At 46.1% G+C, this 23,592-nt stretch overlaps 1 protein-coding gene across 1 annotated transcript in view; it reads right to left on the bottom strand.

Annotated features, from left to right (window-relative positions):
- The window catches only part of LOC309567833 (high affinity cGMP-specific 3',5'-cyclic phosphodiesterase 9A-like), a 107,290-nt gene extending 83,698 nt beyond the window's left edge, over positions 1–23,592 (bottom strand). Inside the window, exons 1-3 of the mRNA XM_082273319.1 lie at positions 23,500–23,592; positions 16,081–16,151; positions 6,297–6,374 (exon numbers count right to left, since the gene is read on the bottom strand). Of these exons, the coding sequence (XP_082129445.1) occupies positions 6,297–6,374; positions 16,081–16,151; positions 23,500–23,568 (218 nt within the window). The 5' untranslated portion in view covers positions 23,569–23,592. The remainder of the gene's footprint in view (positions 1–6,296; positions 6,375–16,080; positions 16,152–23,499) is intronic.

Here is a 23,592-nt window from a genome sequence, read left to right as displayed (position 1 = left end):
AGTCACATAGCGCCGCGCGTCACTCTGCTATAACTATACTAGGGAGAGGTTCCTGATGCTGCTGAGGGAGAGATAGGAGATTATTGTAGGGTCCCGCTGGAGATTGCGTTCAGGGAAAGAATAGTAAGAATCTTCTTTAATCAGACAGCGATCTACATTGATTTTTTTGTGTGGGGGTGCAGTGCACAATCTTTTTGCCCTGAGGGAGAGATAGGAGATTATTGTAGGGGCAGGCTGGAGATTGCTTTCAGGGAAAGAATAGGAAGAATCTTCTTTAATCAGACAGCGATCTACATTGATTGTATTGTGTGGGGGTGCAGTGCACAATCTTTTTGCCCTGACCTGAGCCCAGTGAGGAGGAGGAGGGAGAAAAAAAAAACTTTTTTCAGTCTGTTAGGTGGGCGGCATGCGGTGTGTAGCGGCCATTTCATGCAAGCTCAGTGCATATGTGTCTGCTTAATCTGCATTTAAAAAAGAAAAAAACTTTTTTCCTTCATATCTTACTTAGACATACAGTGTTTAGACACTGCTTTTTCAAATCTGCTCTTCAAAAAGCACCAATGTAAGGCAAAAATAATTATTTTTCAGTATTTAGGGAAAAAAAATGATTTTTCTGTTTTTCATTCAAATGGTTTTTTTTTTTATTCAATAACGGAATAGAACAACAACAGTATCCAACCTGTAAAGGCGTGTGGCGTGTAGCGGCCATGTAATGCAAGCTCAGTGCATATGTGTCTGCTTAATCTGGATTTAAAAAAAAACAAAAACTTTTTTCCTTCATATTTTACTGTGACATACAGCGTTTAGACACTGCAGTTCAAATCTGCTTTTCAACAAGCACCAATTAAGGGGACAATTATTTTTCAGTTTTTCATTAACGTTACAGTGAGATACACCCCTTGGATACTGTTGTTGTATTCCGCTTTGCAATAAAAACCCATTTAGGGGGAAAAAAATAAATTGCAGCCTAGTCTGCATATGTTACAGTGAGATACACCCTGTGCATACTGTTGTTGTATTCCACTTTGCAATAAAAAACCCATTTAGGGGGAAAAAAATGTAATTGCAGCCTAGTCTGCATATGTTACAGTGAGATACACCCTTTGCATACTGTTGTGTTCCGCTTATCAATAAAAACCCATTTAGGGGAAAAAAATAATTTGCAGCCTAGTGTGCATATGGTACAGTGAGATACACCCTGTGCATACTGTTGTCGTATTCCTCTTTGCAATAAAAACCCATTTAGGGGAGAAAAAAAAATTGCAGCCTAGTCTGCATATGGTACAGTGAGATACACCATTTGGATACTGCTGTTGTATTCCACTTTGAAATTAAAACCCATTTAGGGGAAAAAATTTAATTGCAGCCTAGTCTGCATATGTTACAGTGAGATACACCCTTTGGATACTGCTGTTGTATTCCGCTTTGCAATAAAATACCATTTAGGGGAAGATCCAAAATTTGATAAATATGAGGAGAAGGTCAAATAAGGGACGTGACCTGGGTCGTGGTGTTGCTGGTTGAGCTCCTGTTGCAAGGAGAGGACATGGTCAATCTGTGCCAGCTACACGCACAAGTGAAACACCTTTCTCAGCTGCGAGTAGGCGACAGAACCTGCAGCAGTATTTGGCAGGGCCTAATGTGCCTCTACAAATGTTGAGGCCAGAACAAGTACAGGCGATAGTAGATTGGGTTGCTGACAGTGCCTCCACTTCCTTCACATCGTCTCCTACCCAGTCTTCTGCTGAAAGGTCAGAGTTGGCACCTGCAGCCGATGTCCATCAATCTTTCACCTCACCCCCTTGCAAATCAGCCAAGCAGTCTGAGCCCCAAGTCATGCAGCAGTCTCTTCTTCTTTTTGATGACTCTGTTAGCATGGTTTCCCACGGCCATCTACCTAGCCCTGCCCCAGAAGTGGAAGAGATTGAGTGCACCGATGCCCAACCACTTATGTCTCAAGATGAGTACATGGGAGGACCATCGCAGCACGTCTCGGATGATGACGAAACACAGGTGCCAACTGCTGCGGAATTCCGAATTGTGGAGACCGACAAGGAGGGCAGGGGTGAAGACTGGGTGGAAGACGATGTGGAGGACGATTAGGTCCTCGGCCCCACATGGAATGAAGGTCATGCAGGTGACCTGAGTAGTTTGGAGGAAGAGGCGGTGATCGCACAGAGCCACCAGCACAGTAGAAGAGGGAACAGGGTGCAAAAGTGGAGCGGCCGTGCCCTAGACACTATGCCTGCTACTGCCCAACGCAGCAAGGGACCGAGCACACCAAAGCCAGCTCATAGGAGTTCCCTAGCATGACAGTTCTTCAGACAATGTGATGATGACAGGAAACGAGTGGTTTGCACGCTGTGCAATCAGAGCCTGAAGCGAGGCATAAACCTTCTCAACCTGAGCACAACCTGCATGACCAGGCATCTAAGTGCAAAGCACGAGCTGCAGTGGAGTGCACACCTCAAAAGCCAAGAAAGGTCTCTGGCTCCTCCTGCTTCCTCTTCTGCTGCTGCAGTCTCGGACTCTTCATCCACCTCTGTAGTGACAGTGGCACCTGCCACCCCGCAAACAGAGGATCCGCCAGCAACACCACCACCTGGGTCACCAACAACCATCTCCACAATGTCCAGTGGAAGCATTCAGCTTTCTATCTCCCAAACACTGGAGTGGAAGAGGAAGTACCCCCCTACCCATGGGCATCCGCAGGTAGGGGCAAGGGGGGGAAAAAGCCCCCCCTTGGAATCTCAACTTACCCTTTTAAGTGGTTGTTAAACCACTTCATACCATCCTGTCTGTTCTGTTTAATAATCATGTGTGCCTGTGTGTCTGTGTTTTAAAAAAATAAGCTGTTCTTTACCAGTTTTCAGAGGGCCGAGCGCCGCTCACGTGACCCGTCGGCTCTCTCCTCTCTCCGGCTTACAGCTGCCTGCAGCGGGCGGGGCAAAGGATTCCTCACTGATGTCAGTTGGGAGGGGAGGAGGAGGGGAAGAGGAGAGGAGGAGAGAGGTGGCGGGTCACAAGAGCGGCGAGTGGCACTCTATACTTGTAAAGAACAGCTTATTTTTATAAAAAACAGACACAGGGGCACACAGGATTATTAAACAGACTGTAAACAGGATATGAAACTTTAAATGAAACTACAGCAGCAGGAGAGGAGGGGGGTGGGCACTGACACAGGAGCAGACAGGCAGGGAGGGAGGGGGGAGAGAGGACAGAGGAGGACAGGAGGGCTGCGGATGATGGAGGCACGTAAACTGACCATAACATGCTTTAAGGGAATATACTCAAAATAAGTATAATGACTAAGCCCCTCCCCTTCATGACATTGTTGAAAAGGGGCGGAGCATGGGTGACCTTAAAATTAGGCCCCCCCCTGAAAAAAGTTCTGCGGACGCCCATGCCCCTACCCACCCGCAATCCCTGGCCCTGAATGCCAGCATTTCAAAATTCCTGGCCTTTGAAATGCTGTCATTCCGGCTGGTGGAGACGCAGAGTTTTAAAAGCCTTATGACGATGGCTGTCCCACAGTACGTCCTGCCCAGCCGCCACTACTTTTCAATGCAAGCCATCCCTTCCCTGCACAACCAAGTAGGTGACAAAATCAGGTGTGCACTGCGCAACGCCATCTGTGGAAGGGTCCACCTAACTACAGATACGTGGGCCAGTAAGCACGGTCAGGGACGTTATATCTCCCTAACAGCACACTGGGTAAATGCAGTGGCGGCTGGGCCTGAGGCGGATAGCAGTTTGGCGCATGTCCTTCCACCACCGAGGATTGCAGGGCGCTTCAGTTTGCCTCCTGTTCCTAACTCCTCCTACTCCGCTTCCTCATTCTCTACCGCCTCCTCTTCCGGTCAGCGTAACACCTTCACCACCAACTTCAGCACAGCCAGGGGTAAATGACAGCAGGCAGTTTTAAAACTTGCCAGTTTGGGGGAAAAACCACACACCGCACAGGAGTTGTGGAGGGGCATTCAACAGTAGACCGATGAGTGGTTGCTGCCAGTGAGCCTCAAGCCCGGCCTGGTGGTGTGCGATAACGGTCAAAATCTCGTAGCAGCTCTGGTCCTAGCCGGTTTAACCCACATCTCTTGCCTGGCGCATGTGCTGAATTTGGTGGTGCAGAAGTTCCTTAGAAATTACCCCAATATGTCAGAGCTGCTACGGAAAGTGCGGCCGTCTGTGCGCACTTTAGGCATTCTAACCCTGCTGCTGCTCGCCTGTCAGCGCTGCAGCGTAACTTCGGTCCTTCCTGCTCACCGCCTCATATGTGACGTGCCCACAGGGTGGAACTCCACCTTGCACATGCTGGCAAGACTGTGCGAGCAGCAGCAGGCCATAGTGGAGTTTCAGCTGCAGCACGCACTGCGGAACAGCACCACTTCACCACCAATAACTGGGCCTCCATGCGAGACCTGTGTGCCTTGTTGCGCTGTTTCGAATACTCCACCAACATGGCCAGTGCCGATGACGCCGTTCTCAGCTTAACTATCCCACTTCTATGCCTTCTGAAAAAACACTTCGGGCGATGATGGAAGAGGATGTGGCACGCCAGGGACACAATTGTTCAGCAGGGGCACAGTTCTGGAGGATGACGAGGATGAGGAGGAGGAGATGGAGGAGGATAGATATGGAACCATGTTCACAGCAGGGTGGCACCCAGGCTGGCTCATGGCCATCACTGGTGTGTGGTTGGGGGGATACGGAGGACACAGAGGATACACCTCCCACAGAGGACAGCTTTTCGTTGCCTCTGGGCAGCCTGGCACACATGAGCGATTACATGCTGCAGTGTCTCCGCAACGACCGCTGAGTTTCCCACATTGTAACTTGTGCTGATTACTGGGTGGCCACCCTGCTGGATCCCCGTTACAAGAACAACGTACCGTCCTTAATTCCCTCACTGGAGCGTGATCGGAAGATGCGCGAGTACAAGCGCACGCTGGTAGACTCGCTGCTGGTGGCATTCCCACCTGACAGCGGGGGCACAGTGGAAGCACAAGGCCAAGGCAGAGGAGGAGGAAGAGGTCGCGAAACGCAGCCAGGGCACCGCCAGCACCTCAGAAGGCAGGGTTAGCATGGCCAAAATGTGGAAAAGCTTTGTCAGCATGCCACAACAAGCAGCATCACCATATGGAACGTCTTAGCAGGAGGCAGCATTTCACTAACATGGTGGAGCAGTATGTGTGCACACGCCTAGACGTACTGAATGACGGGTCTGCCCCCCGGAGTTTGCCGAAAACGGACATCCAGATGTTCGATCAACTCTATTCATCTGCAGTCTTCTCTTCTCTACAGCTGTTCATTGTCCAGAATTTTTTACAGCTTGTCTGAGCTTTCAGAAAGCAGGGGGTGGGGAGCTGAAGTTACACTCTACAGAGCTCAGACAGAGCTGATTGGAGGGAAGGGAAAACCCCCCCGCCCTTTCACACAGCACACAGGAACAGAGCTGAGGCTGTCAATCACAGGCTGTGTGCTTGGGCTCCCTCCCCTGTCACCTTTTTTCTCTTGGTGTCAGTAAGATTTGTCAGAAGTGACTCATGCAGATTAATGATTGACCGATATTGTTTTTTTTTTTTATTGCCGATACCGATATTTTGGTCATCGCATATTGGTATCGATATCGGCCGATATTTTCAAACATTTAAAAAAAAATGTTTTTATTTATTTTTTTTTCTTACACAGGTACTCTCGAGGAGGGATCTGGGGGTCTAAAATACCCCAAACACCTCCTCTGCACTTAAAAGCATTCAAAACGTCGAGTTTGGCTGTTTTGAATGCTGTCATTTTTTTTAATTTGGTGCCGAGTACCCGGAAGTGATGTCATGACATCACTTCCGGGTTTTCACAAGGAGACCCGATCAGAGCCAAATGCGGCTTTGATCGGGTCTTCAGCGGCCGTGCAGGTAGGATGCCCGGGTCTCCCGTTAGGACGGCAGACCCGGGCGAGCTGCGTAAGGCAGTGGGAGGGGGGGGGCGTCCCCTCCAGCTCCTTGTAATGACAGCCGAGCGGCTTCTCAGTGGCATCGGTTGTCATTACAAGACAGCCGACCGTCGGCTATGGACGCCGGTACCGGAGTGATGCCTCTAGCTGCACTTTCCTAAAATATCTTTAATATCGGTAACCTCCGGGGCTGATTCGGATATATCGGGGAAAGTGCAGATCGGCCCTCGATAAAACAAATATTGTATACATATAGTAAAAATAGATTAAAAAAAACAACATTTTAAAAGTGTATAAATAAAATTGCCCCAAACCATTATAGTTTTCCTTTATGGTATGAACTTACCTCTTACTATTGGCAGGAACAGTGGTGTCTGTGGCAATCATCGATCCTTCTTTGTCCACAAGGATGATGGGTGTCTGCCTTATGATACAGAAAAACAGGGGTTAGACATACGCTATATTAAAAAAAGGATTGGGACGCCTGCCTTTACACACACATGCACTTACTGTATATGGCATCCCAGTCTTAGTCCGTAGGGTCCCACCATTTGCAGTATAACAGCTTCAACTCTTCAAATTCAATCATCCATGTCTTCATGGACCTTGCACTGGTCCAAATCCAATGGTGGAGGGGGGATTATGGTGTTGGGTTGTTTTTTTAGGGTTTGGGCTTGGCCCCTTAGTTCCAGTGAAGGGAACACTTAAGGTGTCAGCATACCAAGACATTTTGGACAACTTCATGCTTTCAACTTTGTGGGAACAGTTTGGGGATGGCCCCTTCCTGTTCCAACATTCCACCAGTGCACAAAGCAAGGTCCATAAAGACATGGATGAGTGAGTTTGGGGTGGAGGAACTTGACTGGCCTGCACAGAGTCCAGACCTCAACCCGATGGAATGAATTAGAGCGCAGACTGTGAGCCAGGTCTTATTGTCCAACATCAGTGCCTGACCTCACAAATGCTCTTCTGGAAGAATGGTCAAACATTTCCATAGACACACTCCTAAACCTTGTGGACGGCCTTCCCAGAAGAGTTGAAGCTGTTATAGCTGCAAAGGGTGGGCCAACTCAATATTGAAACCTAAGGACTGAGACTGAGACTGGGACGCTCTCCTCTATGGGAGATTGGATGAAAATGGACTGCCTATCCGTTTTCATTCGATCCTTTCCAATCCGATCCTCCAGGCGGATGGAAAATAGGGTTTCCATTAGTCTGGATTTCACGGACAGGATCGGGTCGGATGGCAGCAGGTGACATGGAGCATCCGATCAGGTCCGCCTGAAAAACTAACAACCCAACCGGATCGGAAAGCCCATGTGAAAGGGGCCTTAGGGTCCTATCACACATGTTCATTTCATCAGTTCACTCACGTCAAAATGGATGAAGTATTCATCAGTGGTCATAAGTTTTTCATCATTCTTTTTTACATTTATTACCAATGCAAAAATGGATAAAAAGCTGACCATTTGTCAGTTTCCATCCGTTTTCCATCCGAGCCATTTTTTAACGGAAGAAAAATAGAGCTTTGATCAGTTTAACCACTTTAAGACCGGAAGGATTTGCCCCCTTCCTGACAGGCCCTATTTTGCGATTCCGCACTGTGTTACTTTAACAGATAATTGCGCGGTCGTGCGACGCTGTACCCAAATAAAATTGATGTCCTTTTTTTCCCACAAATAGAGCTTTCTTTTGGTGGTATTTGATCACCTCTGTGATTTTTATTTTTTGCGCTATAAACAAAAAAAAAGCGCAATTTTGAAAAAAAAAATATATATATATTTCACTTTCTGCTATATGACTGTAAGGGGTTGGCTCGGTAGCGGGTGTGGGTGACCCCTTGGTGTGGGTTCGCTACACAGAGAGACAGCCGAGGAGTGGTTGAAAACAACAGTCTATGGTTTATTCTTCCAATTTGCTGGAAACAAGTGCAAGCATCCAAACAGCATAAATCATACAAACATAAAATAAACCCTGGCCACTTGGGGCGTCTACCTTCACAACACAGGAACCTACCTATGGTGTCTGTCCCAACCTACTGCTGGGCAGACACTGCTGGTCATACAGCAGAAAACCAATAGTCTTTGTTTTCTTTTCACAAAGAAAAAATCAACACCACCTCACCTTCATAAGTCTCTCAGCTCACTGCTCTCCTTAACGCACAAAGCCTCAGAATGCAGCAATCAGTAGTTATCCTCTGGATAACTTACAGAGGCCTTAATTGTCTCATTCTGAATAGCTGACGCTTTCCAACGTCCTTAGACCTTTCTGGCTACCTCTGCAGCCGACACCTGATAGTAATTGGTGAATTGTCTAAACAAGGCAGAAATGTATCTCCCGTCAGTGACAACACCCACAGATTTTCCTGACTTCCTGTCACATACCCCCCCCCCTCTTGTTTCAACCCTAGGGTTGGGACACAGGTTGCCAGGCACGCATGCACTCGGGACAAACCATCTGCATTCCCCATTTTAACACCGGGGCGATGCGTTACCACAAAACTAAATTCCTGAAGGGCCAGGAACCAACTATTTATTCTCCTATTGGTCTCCTTGTTCTGTGCCATCCACTTCAATGGAGCATGATCCGTCACCAGTTCAAACTGTCTACCCAGGAGGTAGTACCGGAGAGAATCCAAAGCCCATATTACCGCCAAACACTCTTTCTCAATGGTGGCATAATTCTCCTCATGGGCCTTATACTTTCGACTGAGGTACATAACAGGGTGTTCTTCCCCCTTGATAATCTGGGACAGTACAGCTCCTAAACCCACATTTGACGCATCTGTCTGAACCACAAAGTCCCGTGAAAAATCAGGCGAATTTAAAACTGGCTGACTACATAAGGCCTGTTTTAAAGCCTGAAAAGCTGTTTCTGCTTCGGGAGTCCATTTGATCATGACAGACTCCTTCCCTTTGGTCAAATTGGTCAGGGAAGCAGCCTGTGAGGCAAAATGGGGAATAAAACAGCGATAATAACCTGCGATCCCCAAAAATGCACGAACCTGTTTCTTGTTGGTGGGATGTGGCCAATCCTGAATAGCCTCAACTTTGTTTATTTGGGGCTCGATTAGACCTCTTCCAATGGTATACCCCAGATACTTCGCCTCTTCTAGCCCAAGGGTACATTTTTTTGGATTGGCTGTAAACCCGGCTTTCCAGATGGAATCCAACACAGCCTGACCTTTTGGTAAGTGTGAGTCCCAATCCTCACTGTGGATGACCACGTCATCGAGGTATGCGGCAGCATAGGCTCGATGAGGCCGAAGGGTCTTATCCATGGTGCGTTTGAAATGTAGGGGGAGCATTCTGTAACCCAAAAGGCATCCTCTGATATTGGAAAGATCCGTCTGGAGTTACAAATGCTGTTTTTTCCCTGGCCGACCCCGAGAGAGGAATTTGCCAATAACCCTTGGTCAGGTCTAACGTCGTCATGTACCGGGCAGTGCCTAGGCAATCAATCAGTTCATCTATGCGGGCATAGAATAGGTGTCAAACTTAGTGATTTTATTCAGGCGGCGAAAGTCATTACAAAACTGCCAACTTCCATCTGGTTTGGGCACTAAGACAATGGGACTGGACCAATCACTATTTGACTCTTCTATCACCCCCAACTCAAGCATTTTTTTACTTCCTGGCGAATCGCCTCTCACCGGGCTTCTGGAATTCTATAAGGCTTTAACTTGACCTTATCCCCTGGTGTGGTGATAATGTCATGTTTAACTCCGGAGACCCAACCTGGCAGGTCTGAAAACTTCTCCCTATTACGGAGCACAAATTCTTTAACCTCTTGTTGCTGAGTTTTGGACAGAGTCTCCGCTATCCCAACTTCAGGGAAAACCAGGTTAAATGGAGCAGAAAATCGGGTAGTCTCAGCAACCAAGGACTCTCTATCCTTCCATGGTTTTAACAAGTTCACGTGATAGAGCTGCTCAGGTTTTCGTCTTCCCGGTTGGCTAATTTTATAATTCATCACCCCCATTCTCTCCAACACTTCATAGGGACCCTGCCATTTGGCTAGGAATTTACTTTCGACCATGGGGACCAGCACCAACACCCTATCACCAGGTGCAAAAGAACGGACCTGGGCCCCACGATTGTAAATCCTTTGTTGAGCCAAATGGGCTTGGGCTAAATGTACCTTCACAATCGGCATCACTTGGACAATTCTATCTTGCATTTGTGCCACATGTTCAATCACACTTCGATGAGGGGAACTCTCACTCTCCCATGTTTCCCTGGCAATGTCCAGTAGGCCCCGGGGGTGCCCCTCCCATACAGTAGCTCAAACAGAGAGAACCCTGTGGATGATTGGGGAACCTCTCTTATGGCAAACATCAGATAAGGGAGCAGATAATCCAAATTCTTTCCGTCTTTATCCACCACCTTCCTCAACATTTGTTTTAAAGTTTTATTAAACCTCTCAACTAACCTGTCTGTTTGAGGGTGATATACTGATGTACGTAATTGGGTCACTTTCAGAAGTTTACACAGTTTTCTGGTCACCCTAGACATAAACGGGGTGCCCTGGTCAGTTAGGACTTCCTTAGGAAGACCCACATGGCTGAAAACCTGAAATAACTCCTTGGCAATGGTTTTAGCAGAGGTAATTCGGAGAGGAATCGCTTCTGGGTAATGGGTGGCATAGTCCATTAGTACCAAGATGTGCTGGTGCCCTCTAGTGGACTTCAGTAAGGGGCCAACCAAGTCCATGGCGATCCTCTCAAAAGGGACCTCGACAATGGGCAGGGGTACCAACAGACTGCGGAAATGTGGCGTGGGTGCAGTAATCTGAGACACTGGACAGGAAGAGCAGTACAATTCCACTTCCTTAGTGATCCCAGGCCAATAAAACCTCTGGGTGATTCTCTCCCGTGTTTTTTCTGCTCCCAAATGTCCCCCAAGAATGTGCCCATGGGCCAGTTCCAAAACCAACTTGCGGTACGGTTTAGGCACTACCAGTTGCTCAAGGGTGTCCTCTATCCTCTGTGACACTCGATATAACAGGTCCCTTTCAATAATGAAGTAAGGGAGGGCAATCCTCTCCTCAGGGTTAACTAACTCCCCATCTATCTTCACTAAATTCTCCCGGGCTCTTAGCAATGTGGGGTCCCTCAATTGCTCAGTGATAAAAAAATTTCGGTGCACCTCGAGGTCATCAAACCCTATCGGCCGCTGTTCCCAGAACTTTGGGAAATCCCTTCCCATAATGGCGTCATGTGGCAGTTTGGGAACTAAACCCACTTGGTGACACAAGTTACAGAGGGAGGTTTCAAAGGAAACCGTAGTCACCGGATATTCTCGAGTGTCCCCATGTACACAAACTACAGCCATTTTCCTAGCCAAATGGATGAGGTCATACATCTGCAACCAAGGTGGCTTCCTCAGCTGATAACTCCAATTGTGGACCCACTGAGCACGGACATCCAAGGTTACCCCAAAACGTGCCAATATTTCTTCTTTTAATCGATCATAGTTTTTTGCATCTGCAAGCTCCAAATCAAAATATGCCTTTTGGGCTTCTCCAGATAATAGGGGGGCCACTAGTCCAGCCCACTGTTCTTTAGGCCAGCTCTCTTTCTCCGCTGTTCTTTCAAACGTGGTCAGAAACATCTTAGGGTCATCATCTGCAGTCATTTTTGGCAATAAATGGCTTACCCGAAAAGTTGGTATGTTACTGGCCTGACTCCCAGCCTCGGTCTGCTGTCTCTGAAGCTGTTTCACGATGGCCTCCATTTGCTGCTGGTGTCTCTGTTCCAGGCCTGCAATGCTCTCTTGGTGAGCCTGTTGTTGAGCTGCAAGGCTCCGCTGAAAATCCGCATTTGTCTGCTGTTGATTTGCATTTGCCTGCTGTTGATTTGCATTTGCTATAGCCAGTTGTTTCAATATCTCCTCCATTTTGGGTTTACTTTGACTGCCCGCATCCTCCACCATGTGTAAGGGGTTGGCTCGGTAGCGGGTGTGGGTGACCCCTTGGTGTGGGTTCGCTACACAGAGAGACAGCCGAAGAGTGGTTGAAAACAACGGTCTATGGTTTATTCTTCCAATTTGCTGGAAACAGGTGCAAGCATCCAAACAGCATAAATCAAACAAACATAAAATAAACCCTGGCCACTTGGGGCGTCTACCTTCACAACCCAGGAACCTACCTATGGTGTCTGTCCCAACCTACTGCTGGGCAGACACTGCTGGTCATACAGCAGAAAACCAATAGTCTATTTGTTTTCTTTTCACACAGAAAAAATCAACACCACCTCCCCTGCAGAAGTCTCTCAGCTCACTGCTCTCAAAGCCTCAGGATGCAGCAATCAGTAGTTATCCTCTGGATAACTTATAGAGGCCTTAATTGCCTCATTCTGAATAGCTGAAGCTTTCCAACGTCCTTAGACCTTTCTGGCTACCTCTGCAGCCGACACCTGATAGTAATTGGTGAATTGCGTAAACAAGGCAGAAATGTATGTCCCGTCTGTGACAACATCCACAGATTTACCTGACTTCCTGTCACAATGATATTCTCGAAAAAAAAAATTTAAAATCAAAATTTTTTAACATTTTAGGCCAATTTGTTTTCTGCTACATATTTTTGGTTAAAAAAAATCGCAATAAGCGTATTTTGATTGGTTTGCGCAAAATTTATAGCGTCTACTGATTACAAGAAAGATTTATGTCATTTTTATTTATTTATTTTTTTTTTTTTTATAGTAATGGCGGCAATCTGCGGTTACATCTGTTTTTCCATAGAGATGCATTGATGTCCATTTTCCATCAACAGACAAATGGACAGCATGAATGAAAGGGGCCTTAACGACATTCCACGTAAATATATAAGTACAATGACATAACCGAATCATCCGTAATAAAGGGAAAAGAAAGTCCATAGGGGCTATAACAGCAATCTTATTTAAGATACAGTAAGTCCTAAATTGTAGAATCCACATAAACTCCTTCTTTAGTACGTGCACAATCGTAATATATTATCACCGTCATGTAAATGCGATCCCACCACCTTCACTCCAATGCGCTCAACCCAGGTGGAACTAAGAACTTATGTTATTAGGTCAAATGTGCTTAATCCCCCCTGGGATTTGGATATAATGGTGTCTCTTTCCGCTGGTGTCCTCACGGTTGTAACACCTTCCTTGGTGGTAATATGTAGCAGGTACTGTTTAACCCCTATGGACTTTCTTTTCCCTTATTACGGATGATTCACTTATATCATTGCACTTATATATTTGTGTGGAGTGTCATTTACACTTTATTGTTGTTATGGTGTATACTGTATCTCATAAAAGTAAGTACACCCCTCACTTTGTGAATATTTTATTATACCTTTTCATGTGACAACACTGAAGAAATGACACTTTGCTACAATGTAAAGTAGTGAGTGTACAGCTTGTATAACAGTGTAAATTTGCTGTCCCCTCAAAATAACTCAACACACAGCCATTAATGTCTAAACCGCTGGCAACAAAAGTGAGTACACCCCTAAGTCAAAATGTCCAAATTGGGCTCAATTAGCCATTTTCCCTCCCCGGTGTCATGTGACTCATTAATGTTACAAGGTCTCAGGTGTGAATGGGGAGCAGGTGTGTTAAATTTGGTGTTAACGCTCTCACCCTCTCATACTGGTCACTGGAAATTCAACATGGCACCTGCTGACAAATAACTTTCTGAGGATCTGAAAAAAAGATTTGTTGCTCTACATAAAGATGGCGTAGGTTATAAGAAGATTGCCAAGGCCCTGAAACTGAGCTGCAGGATGGTGGCCAAGACCATACAGCGGTTTAACAGGACAGGTTCCACTCAGAACAGGCCTGGCCATGGTCGACCAAAGAAGTTGAGTGCACGTTCTCAGCATCATATCCAGAGGTTGTCTTTGGGAAATAGACGTATAAGTGCTGCCAGCATTGCTGCAGAGGTTGAAGGGGTGGGGGGGTCAGCCTCTCAGTGCTCAGACCTTATGCCGCACACTACATAAATTGGTCTGCATGGCTGTCATCCCAGAAGGAAGCCTCTTCTAAAGATGAGGCACAAGAAAGCTCACAAACAGTTTGCTGAAGACAAGCAGACTAAGGACATGGATTACTGGAACCTCGTCCTGTGGTCTGTTGAGTCCAAGATAAAAGTATTTGGTTCAGATGGTGTCAAGCGTTTGTGGCCGCAACCAGGTGAGGAGTTCAAAAACAAGTGTGTCTTGCCTACAGTCAAGCATGGTGGTGGGAGTGTCATGGTCTGGGGCTGCATCAGTGCTGCCGACACTGGGGAGCTATAGTTTATTGAGGGAACCATGAATGCCAACATGTACTGTGACATAATGAAGCAGAGCATGATCCCCTCCATTCGGAGACTGGGCTGCAGGACAGTATTCCAACATGATAATGACCCCAAACACACCTCCAAGAATGACCACTGCCTTTCTAAAGAAGCTGAGGGTAAAGGTGATGGGACTGGCCAAGCATGTCTCCAGACCTAAACCCTATTGATCATCTGTGGGGCATCCTCAATGGTAGGTGGAGGAGCGCAAGGTCTCTAACATCCACCAGCTCTGTGATGTCGTCATGGAGGAGTGGAAGAGGACTCCAGTGGCAACCTGTGAAGCTCTGGTGAACTCCATGCCCAAGAGGGTTAAGGCAGTGCTGGAAAATAATGGTGGCCAACAAAATATTGACACTTTGGGCCCAATTTGGACATTTCCACTTAGGGGTGTACTCATTTTTGTTGCCAGAGGTTTAGACATTAATGGCTGTGCTTTGAGTTATTTTGAGGTGACAGCAAATTTACACTGTTATACAAGCTGTACACTCACTACTTTACATTGTAGCAAAGTGTCATTTCTTCAGTGTTGTCACATGAAAAGATATAATAAAATATTTACAAAAATCTGAGGGGTGTACTCACTTTTGTGAGATACTGCACATGTTCACAATAGTAAGAGTATAATTTGCACAATTTATTTAAAACCACGTAGTCACATTTGGAGGGAGCGCTGAATAATTACAACCAAAATAGTTCATAATACATTCGGGATTGCAAACGTATGTGAGCAGCACCCACCTTATATACAGATTTTCACATTTACATAGGTAACGCTGAACTGTTCACAAATACACTGTTAACAAATCAGTTTTGTTAATGTATGCTACAAAAAAAGAAAAAATTTAACTAGTAAGGAGAGTGAGACCTCTTAATATATGATGCAGCAGGTGGGCGGAGCTGGAAACATTTTTGAGCCTAAATGTTAAAACGGTTTTAATGGGTGCTTTTGACTATAGTTCTCCTATGGATCACAGGAGTGCACTTTATTCTGCACTCCTGTGACCCGTTTTTAGCCGACAGCGGGCTAAAGTCTGCTGTCGGCTGACGTCACTCAGGTGCTCAGCCTCTCAGTGAGCTGCTCCCGCCCTCTCCACAGCCCAGCACTACAGTGAGTACTGGAGAGGGAGAGCACAGAGCTGGTGACTGACAGTCACCCCCAGGTCTCTGGAGGCTGAAGACTGAACCACCCATACATATAAGATTATATGAAGACTGAGACTGTGTTTGTTCGCTCAGCTCCCGGTGGCAGGGGACAGGTGCAGCATCGGATCATTGCTGTATCCACCTAGGTGAGTATAAATGTTTATTTTTTTTTCGATTCCCATACCTCTCTTTTAACCTCTTGTGGCCTGCTGCATATTTGCATTTATTAGTCTAAATACAGCTGTCCCGAGAGCACGTGCCCTGCTCGCTCCCAGCACAGCTAACGGAAAGTTCCCAATTGCTACTTGCAATCGGGAGCATGTTACCGCTTGTGACGGCCAATCACAGAGATGACATGATCATAAACCCCGGCTCCAACCAGGCTACGCCCCCAATGAGTTTTACTCCACCCCTCAGAACCTAATAATGGGGAGCGATTCCCCATGATTAATTTCTGAGGGGTGGAGCGAAACACGTTGGGGGCGTAGCTTAGTTGGCTGAGGCTGAGGTTGCCATACACCTTCACTAGCGGGTCTGCTTCGATGTTCGCCTACAAGGACATCCACTTTACCACCTATTTACTTTCCTATTACGATCTATGGCTTACGTGGTACAAGACTGCTAGCACTTTTTTGAGGCATAACATTATATGGCACATATACATTTTATTACCATGGAAGTCCAGCAGTAGCACAAAGAAGACGTTTCATCACGTTAGAACTGCTTTGCTGACTGAAAAGGACCTGCAAAATGTCAAATGGTATAATTATACACGGATATGAGATCAGGAAGGCCAGGCGCAAAAATAAACGGTAGAACAGAGGCTGAGTGGTAATCAAAATAGCCTTGCAAAACCTCACAGTGTATTTAAATGTAAAAACAAAAATGTACAGTATACATTACAGCTTACCAGTACTTAGGTGTGCTAGCTGCATGGATAGCAATATTCTGATATACAGTGGAGTGTATCTACGGAACGAGACATGGTGGTCGCCCTGGGCTGCTCTGATTTGGAGCACAAAAAAGTCTCTCTATTTCTAAACACATTAAGTACTGTCCGTGATACTTTTATTTGCTCTGCTCCCCGGGTCCACCCTTTGCATCGCCCTATTAGAGCCTCTGGCTCTAATCAGGTGATGCCAAAAAAGTCCCCATTGAACTCCATGCGTCCGGCGCCCCTGCATGAAGATTAGGGGGCCGGACGCATGGATGGGGGGGCGGCGTCCCTGCGCCCTCAGTACACCGGCCGCCACTGCAGGGGACTGTCCAAAGGGTCTGCCCAGGAAGGGGACCACTCCAGTGAAGTCGGGATCAGGAAGCTAGCTCACACAGAGAGTTACAGTAAAGAAGGTACCATGTAGAGAACCCTGAAGAATAGGGACAAAGGGGGTACCAGGAAGGGCCCTGAAGAGTGTTCTACAGTACAGTACAGCTCATTTAATACTTCTTCACTGCAGTGACAAGGTGAAGCAGCGGCCTTGCCGCACTTAGCTAATTTAGACGTCCCAGCAAACTGTGCATAGTTATTCAAGTTGGAGTTTCACACTCATCCCTTCTCCTATCCAAGTTCTCAAATAAAACAAAAAAAAAAAAACCCTAGACTGTTTCCTGACTGAGCCAAGCACTTGAATATGCTCTATTGTCAAGTTGTTGCTATGGGTAACCCAGGGGAATCCATAACCAGCAGCCCCCATGGGAGTAGTGCTACATCTAAGCCAACCTTTCTCAACCTTTTCAACATAGAGGAACCCTTGAAATAATTTTCAGGCCTCGGGTAACCCCTGCTAAAAATGACTATATCTACAACTCATGATACATTAGTGTGATGGTCAGTGGGAAGAATGCTCCTTACACTTGTGGTCATTGGGAAGAATTACCTTCTTCCAGATAGCTAAAAAAATGTCAGGGAAACCTATCTGAGAGGCAGAAATTGCTCACTGCTCAAGGAACCCCTAGCAACCTCTGGAGGAACCCTGGTTGAGAACCACTGCGCTATAAGCCAAAAGGAAAAAAAAGAGAAAACCAAACAAACATAAACAAATGTAACTGACAATGGTAATAAAACAAGCATAGTTAGTGAGATAAGACAGAGGGAGAGCTATAGACCCAAATTTAAATTTAGGCCGTTATTTTTTGTGTCAAAAAGAAGTATCATTCTTAATTCAAAAGTTTTCCTTTCCTGGATAGTTCTGAAATTCCCTTTAAGAACTAAAACATTGAGGTCTTCTATAGTGTGGTCCGGTTGTGAGAAATGATGTCCCACAGGTGTGCAGAAACTATCTTCTTTATGTTCCTTGATGGTATGTCTGTGCTAATTCATCATCGCTTGCAACTTCTGTCCTGTTTAGCCTACACATTTTGCATTGGATGACGTACACAACACTACTGGAGGTACAGTTGTATGATCCTGTGATATTGGCCTGGTCATTAACCACTTACCACATACTAACGTAGGTCTACGTCGGTAAACTTTGCGGTAGTGTACCGGGATGATGCCTCTAGCTAGAGGCACCATCCCGGTACCGTGGTTTAGAGCCGACGGTTAGCTTTCCGTCGGTACCGACCGATGCGGCTCGGGAGCCGCTCGATCGGTACCCGGGGGGGCGGGAGGGGACGTCCCCCCCCCCTCCCGCCGCCTTCCGTGGCTTTGCCCGGGGCTCCCGTTCCACCAGGAGCCCCGAGCACCCAGCCGGCACGTCCGCCGGCTGGATGGAGTCCCGATGAATGCCGGAAATGGCATCGATCGGGTCTCCGATGACGTAACCCGGAGGCGGCGTCCATGACGTCACTTCCGGGTTACTGTGCTGCAAAAGGCGGCAAATTTGAAAAACGGCTGTATGCAAAAATGCCGTTTTCGGCGTTTTGCATACAGGGAAGTGTAGTGGAGGGGTCTAGGGTCTTTTAGACCCTCGATCCCTCCATAAAGTGTACCTGTCACTACATATTGGTGTCACAAGGGATGTTTACATTGCTTGTGACAGCAATAAAAGTGATCAGATTTTTTTTTTTTTAAAACTTTAATAAAGTTAAAAAAATAAATAAAATAAATGGGAAAAAAAAAAAAAATAATTTAGCCGCCCCCGTCACTGTTAGCTCGCGCACAAAAAAAAACGTATACGGAAGTCGAGCCGCAAATGAAATCGCTGTTCAAACCACACATGTGAGGTATCGCCGCGATCGCCAGAGCGTGAGCAATAATTAAAAAAAAAGAGCTACACTCTAACTCAAAACTGGTAACCGTTAAATAAATTTAAAGCGACGCAGATTGAGATCTCTATTGACCGTAGTTTGTCGCGATCCCACGGGGGGCGCAATTTTAAACCGTAACATGTTGGGTATCTATTTACTCGGCGTGACATGTTCTTTCACAATATACAAAAAAAATGGGCTAACTTTACTGTTTAGTATTTTTTAAAATTAGTGAAATGTGATTTTTCAAAAATTTTCCAAAAAAATGGCGCTTTAAAGACCGCTGCGCAAATACCGCGTGATAAAAAATATTACAATGACCGACATTTTATTCTCCAGAGTCTTTGCTAAAAAATATATATATAATGTTTGGGGGTTCTAAGTAGTTTTCTAGGAAAAAATACTGATTTAAACTTGTAAACAAAAAGTGTCCGAAATAGGGCTGGGGCTTAAGTGGTTAAGGGGGTAAAACCTTCCGGCCCAGAAGTGGTTAAGGAGACAGTGATCACCCTTTAGGGAGATAGCGATCATCCTTCACACTTTTGCACTATGCCCCCTTCGCACTCATCCTCTACTCTTCTTTTTTTAGATGGCTCTACTGACACCACTCTGTGATTATGCCTGTCGATGTATGACCCTTTACGATTGTTTACATCTTTCCATATGTGTGATGTGATATCATGTAATCGAATACGTTGGTAGATTTTTTTCATTGTGGTATCTGTTAGGATTTTTGCCACTGTTGTTTGTTCTGCTATTAAACTCAAAAAAAAAATATTACTTGTTAAAAAAATATTTTTATTATTGAGTTTAGACAGGGGAGGACTGGGCTAGGGGGCAGGGGGGCAATTGCCCCCTGGGCCATTCTGATGTCCTGTAAAAAGGCTGCACCGCTTCTGTCACAGACACGCCTAAAGGATTCCCGGTGAAGAGAAGTAAAAAGTCCCCACTGCTGACCTACTGAGTGCGGGATGAAGACAAGGACAGAGCGCAGCCCCCCCCGGCATAGATGGTGTAAACTGTGTCTGAGCAGAGGCCAGTTCCATGCCCCACTGGAGACTCTCCTCTCCTGGCCAGCCCCAACCGAACTGTCCCAGCTCCCCACAAACGCCCCCTGCTGGCCAGGTTGGTAACCCAGATTCAGCCTGTGAGTAGAGAGTACCTGGAGCGGGGCTTCATCCTGAAATGGGGGTCAGGAGGTGGACGGGAAGAGGGAGAGTGGGAGGGGGGCCGAGTCGCTGCACCATGGGCCTCTGGTTTGTACTTGCCCCCTGGGTCAAAAGTTGTCAGTCTGCCCCTAAGTTTAGATATATTTTAAGCAGTGGCGGCCCGTGTATAGGGGGCGCCAGAGCGCCGCCCCCCCTAAAAAAAAAGAAAAAAAAATAGAAAAAAATGACAAAAAGAACAAATAAAGTTTTGAAAAAAAAAAATCGTGTTCGCAGGCCTATGCGCTCGGCCTGGTGGCTATGGGGGGGGGGGGGGGGGTGGGGTTTACGACCCAGAAGAGGCGCCGATTGGCTGCCTTCTGGGGGCGTAACCTGGGCGCAGGAAAAAGCGCTGAGCCACCCCCACCTTCGTGATATCCAGGCTGTGATTGGTCCAGTCTCCAGCCTGGACCAATCATCATCCAGGACATCGCTGACTCGCAATGGGGGCGGTGCCGGTGCGTGCGTCAGTCACGCACCGTCACTGCCCGATCTCCTTCCCGCTGCCCGGACCGGAAGACAGAAGACTGAAGAGGAGGACATCCTCGGCGCTGCTCGTCTCGGTTCCCGGAATCCCGCCGCCGTCAGAAGGTAAGTGATTGAAGCCGACCTGTGCCCTCACCTGTGCCATGCCTATGCCATCACCTGTGCCATCACCTGTGCCATGCCTATGCCATCACCTGTGCCATGCCTATGCCATCACCTGTGCCATCACCTGTGCCATGCCTATGCCATCACCTGTGCCATGTTTATGCCATCACCTGCGCCATCACCTGTGCCATGCCTATGCCATCACCTGTGCCATGCCTATGCCATCACCTGTGCCATCACCTGTGCCATGCCTATGCCATCACCTGTGCCATCACCTGTGCCATGCCTATGCCATCACCTGTGCCATCACCTGTGCCATGTCTATGCCATCACCTGTGCAATGCCTATGCCATCACCTGTGCCATCACCTGTGCCATGCCTATGCCATCACCTCTGCCATGCCAATGCCATCACCTGTGCCATGCCTATACCATCACATGTGCCATGCCTATACCATCACCTGTGCCATGCCTGTACCATGACCTCAAAGTCATGCATTTTTTTTACCGCGTTTTTTGCCGCGAAGCAATACCTATTACATTTTTCTTTTTGCGCCCCCCCCCCCCAAAAATTTTGAGCACCAGCCGCCACTGATTTAAGCCAATCATTCTCAACTAGGGTTCCTCCAGAGGTTGGTAGGGTTGAGCTGTGGCTGATTGACCTCCCATCTGATGGTGCCTGCATAGTTCCAGGTCTACTGCCACTTGGTAGGACCAGCAGAATGACACCAGTGATATTTTTGCCATCTGTAAAAGGTGATATTTTCAACACCTTAAGGGGAACATTCTTTTAACTAATCATCAATCTAAGGGCGTTTTCCCACAAACCTCAAATAAATTTATTTAGAAGTGGTTCCCTGAGGCCTGAAATTTAAAAATGAATGCAGCCACCACATCTAAGGACTGGTAAGCTGCAATACAACACATATTGGTATTCTTGTGTCTAGATATCTTTTAGGTCAACCATTCTCAACCAGGGTTTCTCCAAAGGTTGCTAGAGGTCCCTTGCGATTTGTTTCATTATGAATCAAAATTTGGATGAAATTTGCATGATTCGAATGTATGCGAATCTCTGAATAACAATTTAAAGAAAATTAAACGAATCCAAAATAAATTATAACAATTAATTAATTCATATTTATTCATTTCATTTGGATGACATGATGCAATAGTTTTGGTCTTCTTTTAATATTTGAAGCATCCAAAATAACGTAATGACATAACAAATGAGTCAAATTAACTTGTTTTTATTCTAGTGAGCGTAGCATGAATATATCATATATATATGAATAAGATTCTTTTTGTATTGGGGTTGAACTTGGGAGACTATTAATTTAATTTGTATGTGCGCGGCGCAACAAACAAAGTCACTTGGGAATAAGGAAATTAATTCAATGTAAGAATATAACGAATGAATACATATTAATTCTGATTAATTTATTTTATTCGGATGAGAGTGGGCGGTAGTCTTTGACGCTTGGATAATTAACCTCCCCCCATCCGCGCTACAGCCTATATACGGCTGCAGCGCGGACTTGAATTTTCGGGAGGCCGTTTTTAAACGGCCTCCCAGTGACACGCCCCCCGCGCGCTCCCGCGAGCGCGCAGCGGGGAAAATATGTGACCACGTGATCGGGCCGTCCAATGAGCGATGATCTCATATGTAAACATATGAGATCATCTCTCATCGCCGGCGCTCCTTCCTCACACAGAGCCTGCAGTGTGAGGAAGGAGGGGGAGCCTCACAGCGCCGGGGACACAGAGACATGTAATCAGGGCACTGATCACCAGTGCCCTGATTACTAAAAGTAAAACTCATAACAGTAAAATCAGTGTGTATATGCAGTAAAGCATGCTTGTTATGCTCACTGTAGAACCTAAGGGGTTAATCCTCCACATTTTGTAAAAAGGCTGTTTGATCCTGTCTTCTCTGATCCTCCCCTTCTTCCACAGTTCCCAATCCATCTCCTGATAGTACAAAGCCTTGGGGGCACACTGCACATGCTCAATTTGGTGTGTATTGCTAGAGAGTTTTTTTTTTTTTTTTGGGAGGATGCATGTGATCAGCACAGGGCCAATCAGCAATTTCCAGACAGAATGTCAGGGATCCTGCAGCCTCATAGGACAGTCAGAAGAGAACGAAAACCCCTCCTACAAGCTTTAACCAGTGCTCGGTCGGGATAGAAGTCACAAGACTGCTATATACTGCTGATGAGAAAAGGTATTTAGCAGTATATATTTAGTAAAATAATTGCTTTTCCATGTTCTGTGTACTGTGGGAGACCAGATATAGTGAATGTCAGCTCCTGGGTTTAATAACACTTTAACATTTTTTATTATTATTAAAAATGCACTACATATGAAATGGAACCATATTGCAATAAATACAGTAAGGTATAAAAGTGTAATAAGATGATTCCTAGTTATTGTGTTTGGGTTTGATGGACATGGATCCATCAGAATCTCCAAATCACAATATAACAAATTCATTTTGTTAAATTTGGATTCACACGAATCCAGTCGATATCATTCAATCATCAGCTCATTTAATTTCTCTTTGTGGGTTGGAATGGCAGGGATATAGCCAATCTTCCGAAATAACAAAAGAATACCAGAACTTCGGAAACTACGAATTGATTCCGTACAACAAATTTAGGAAACAAATCTGAATACATGAAACAGATTCTGAAAATTAATCATTCTAACGAAACAAAATGAAATGATTTACTTAACGAACGAAAACGAAACAAAATACATTTTTCCGACATGCACATCTCTACCATTGAGCTGTGTCTGATTGACCTCCCACGTGATGGTGCTTGCATGGTTCCAGATCTAATACCACTTCGCAGAGCCAAAGGCATCACACCAATGATCTAGCTGGCATTCGTACCACCACTTTAGGGTTGGAAACCAATCAATGAAGGGGGCATTCTCCCATAAACACCCAATTTATTTTAGCAGGGGTTCCTTGATACCTGAAAACTATTTCAAGGGCTCCTCTGGTGTAAAAAGGTTGCTTTAAGCTGCCCATTTAATTCTTAGTGGTCATCAACATGACTTTCTGGCATCAGCACAAAAGTTTCCAAAGAATATTTTGGACTCACCTTCTGCACCTTGCCGTCCACCTCCACGTAGATTGTCTTCTGTCTGTTTGTCGAGGCCGCTGATCCCATCACTTGGATGAATCCTGGGATATT

The sequence above is a fragment of the Pelophylax lessonae genome (assembly GCF_965119305.1).
Source record: "Pelophylax lessonae genome assembly, chromosome: 12".
Lineage (NCBI taxonomy): Eukaryota > Metazoa > Chordata > Amphibia > Anura > Ranidae > Pelophylax > Pelophylax lessonae.
Note: the sequence above shows the minus strand (reverse complement) of the source record. Positions and strands in the feature narration are given on the sequence as shown.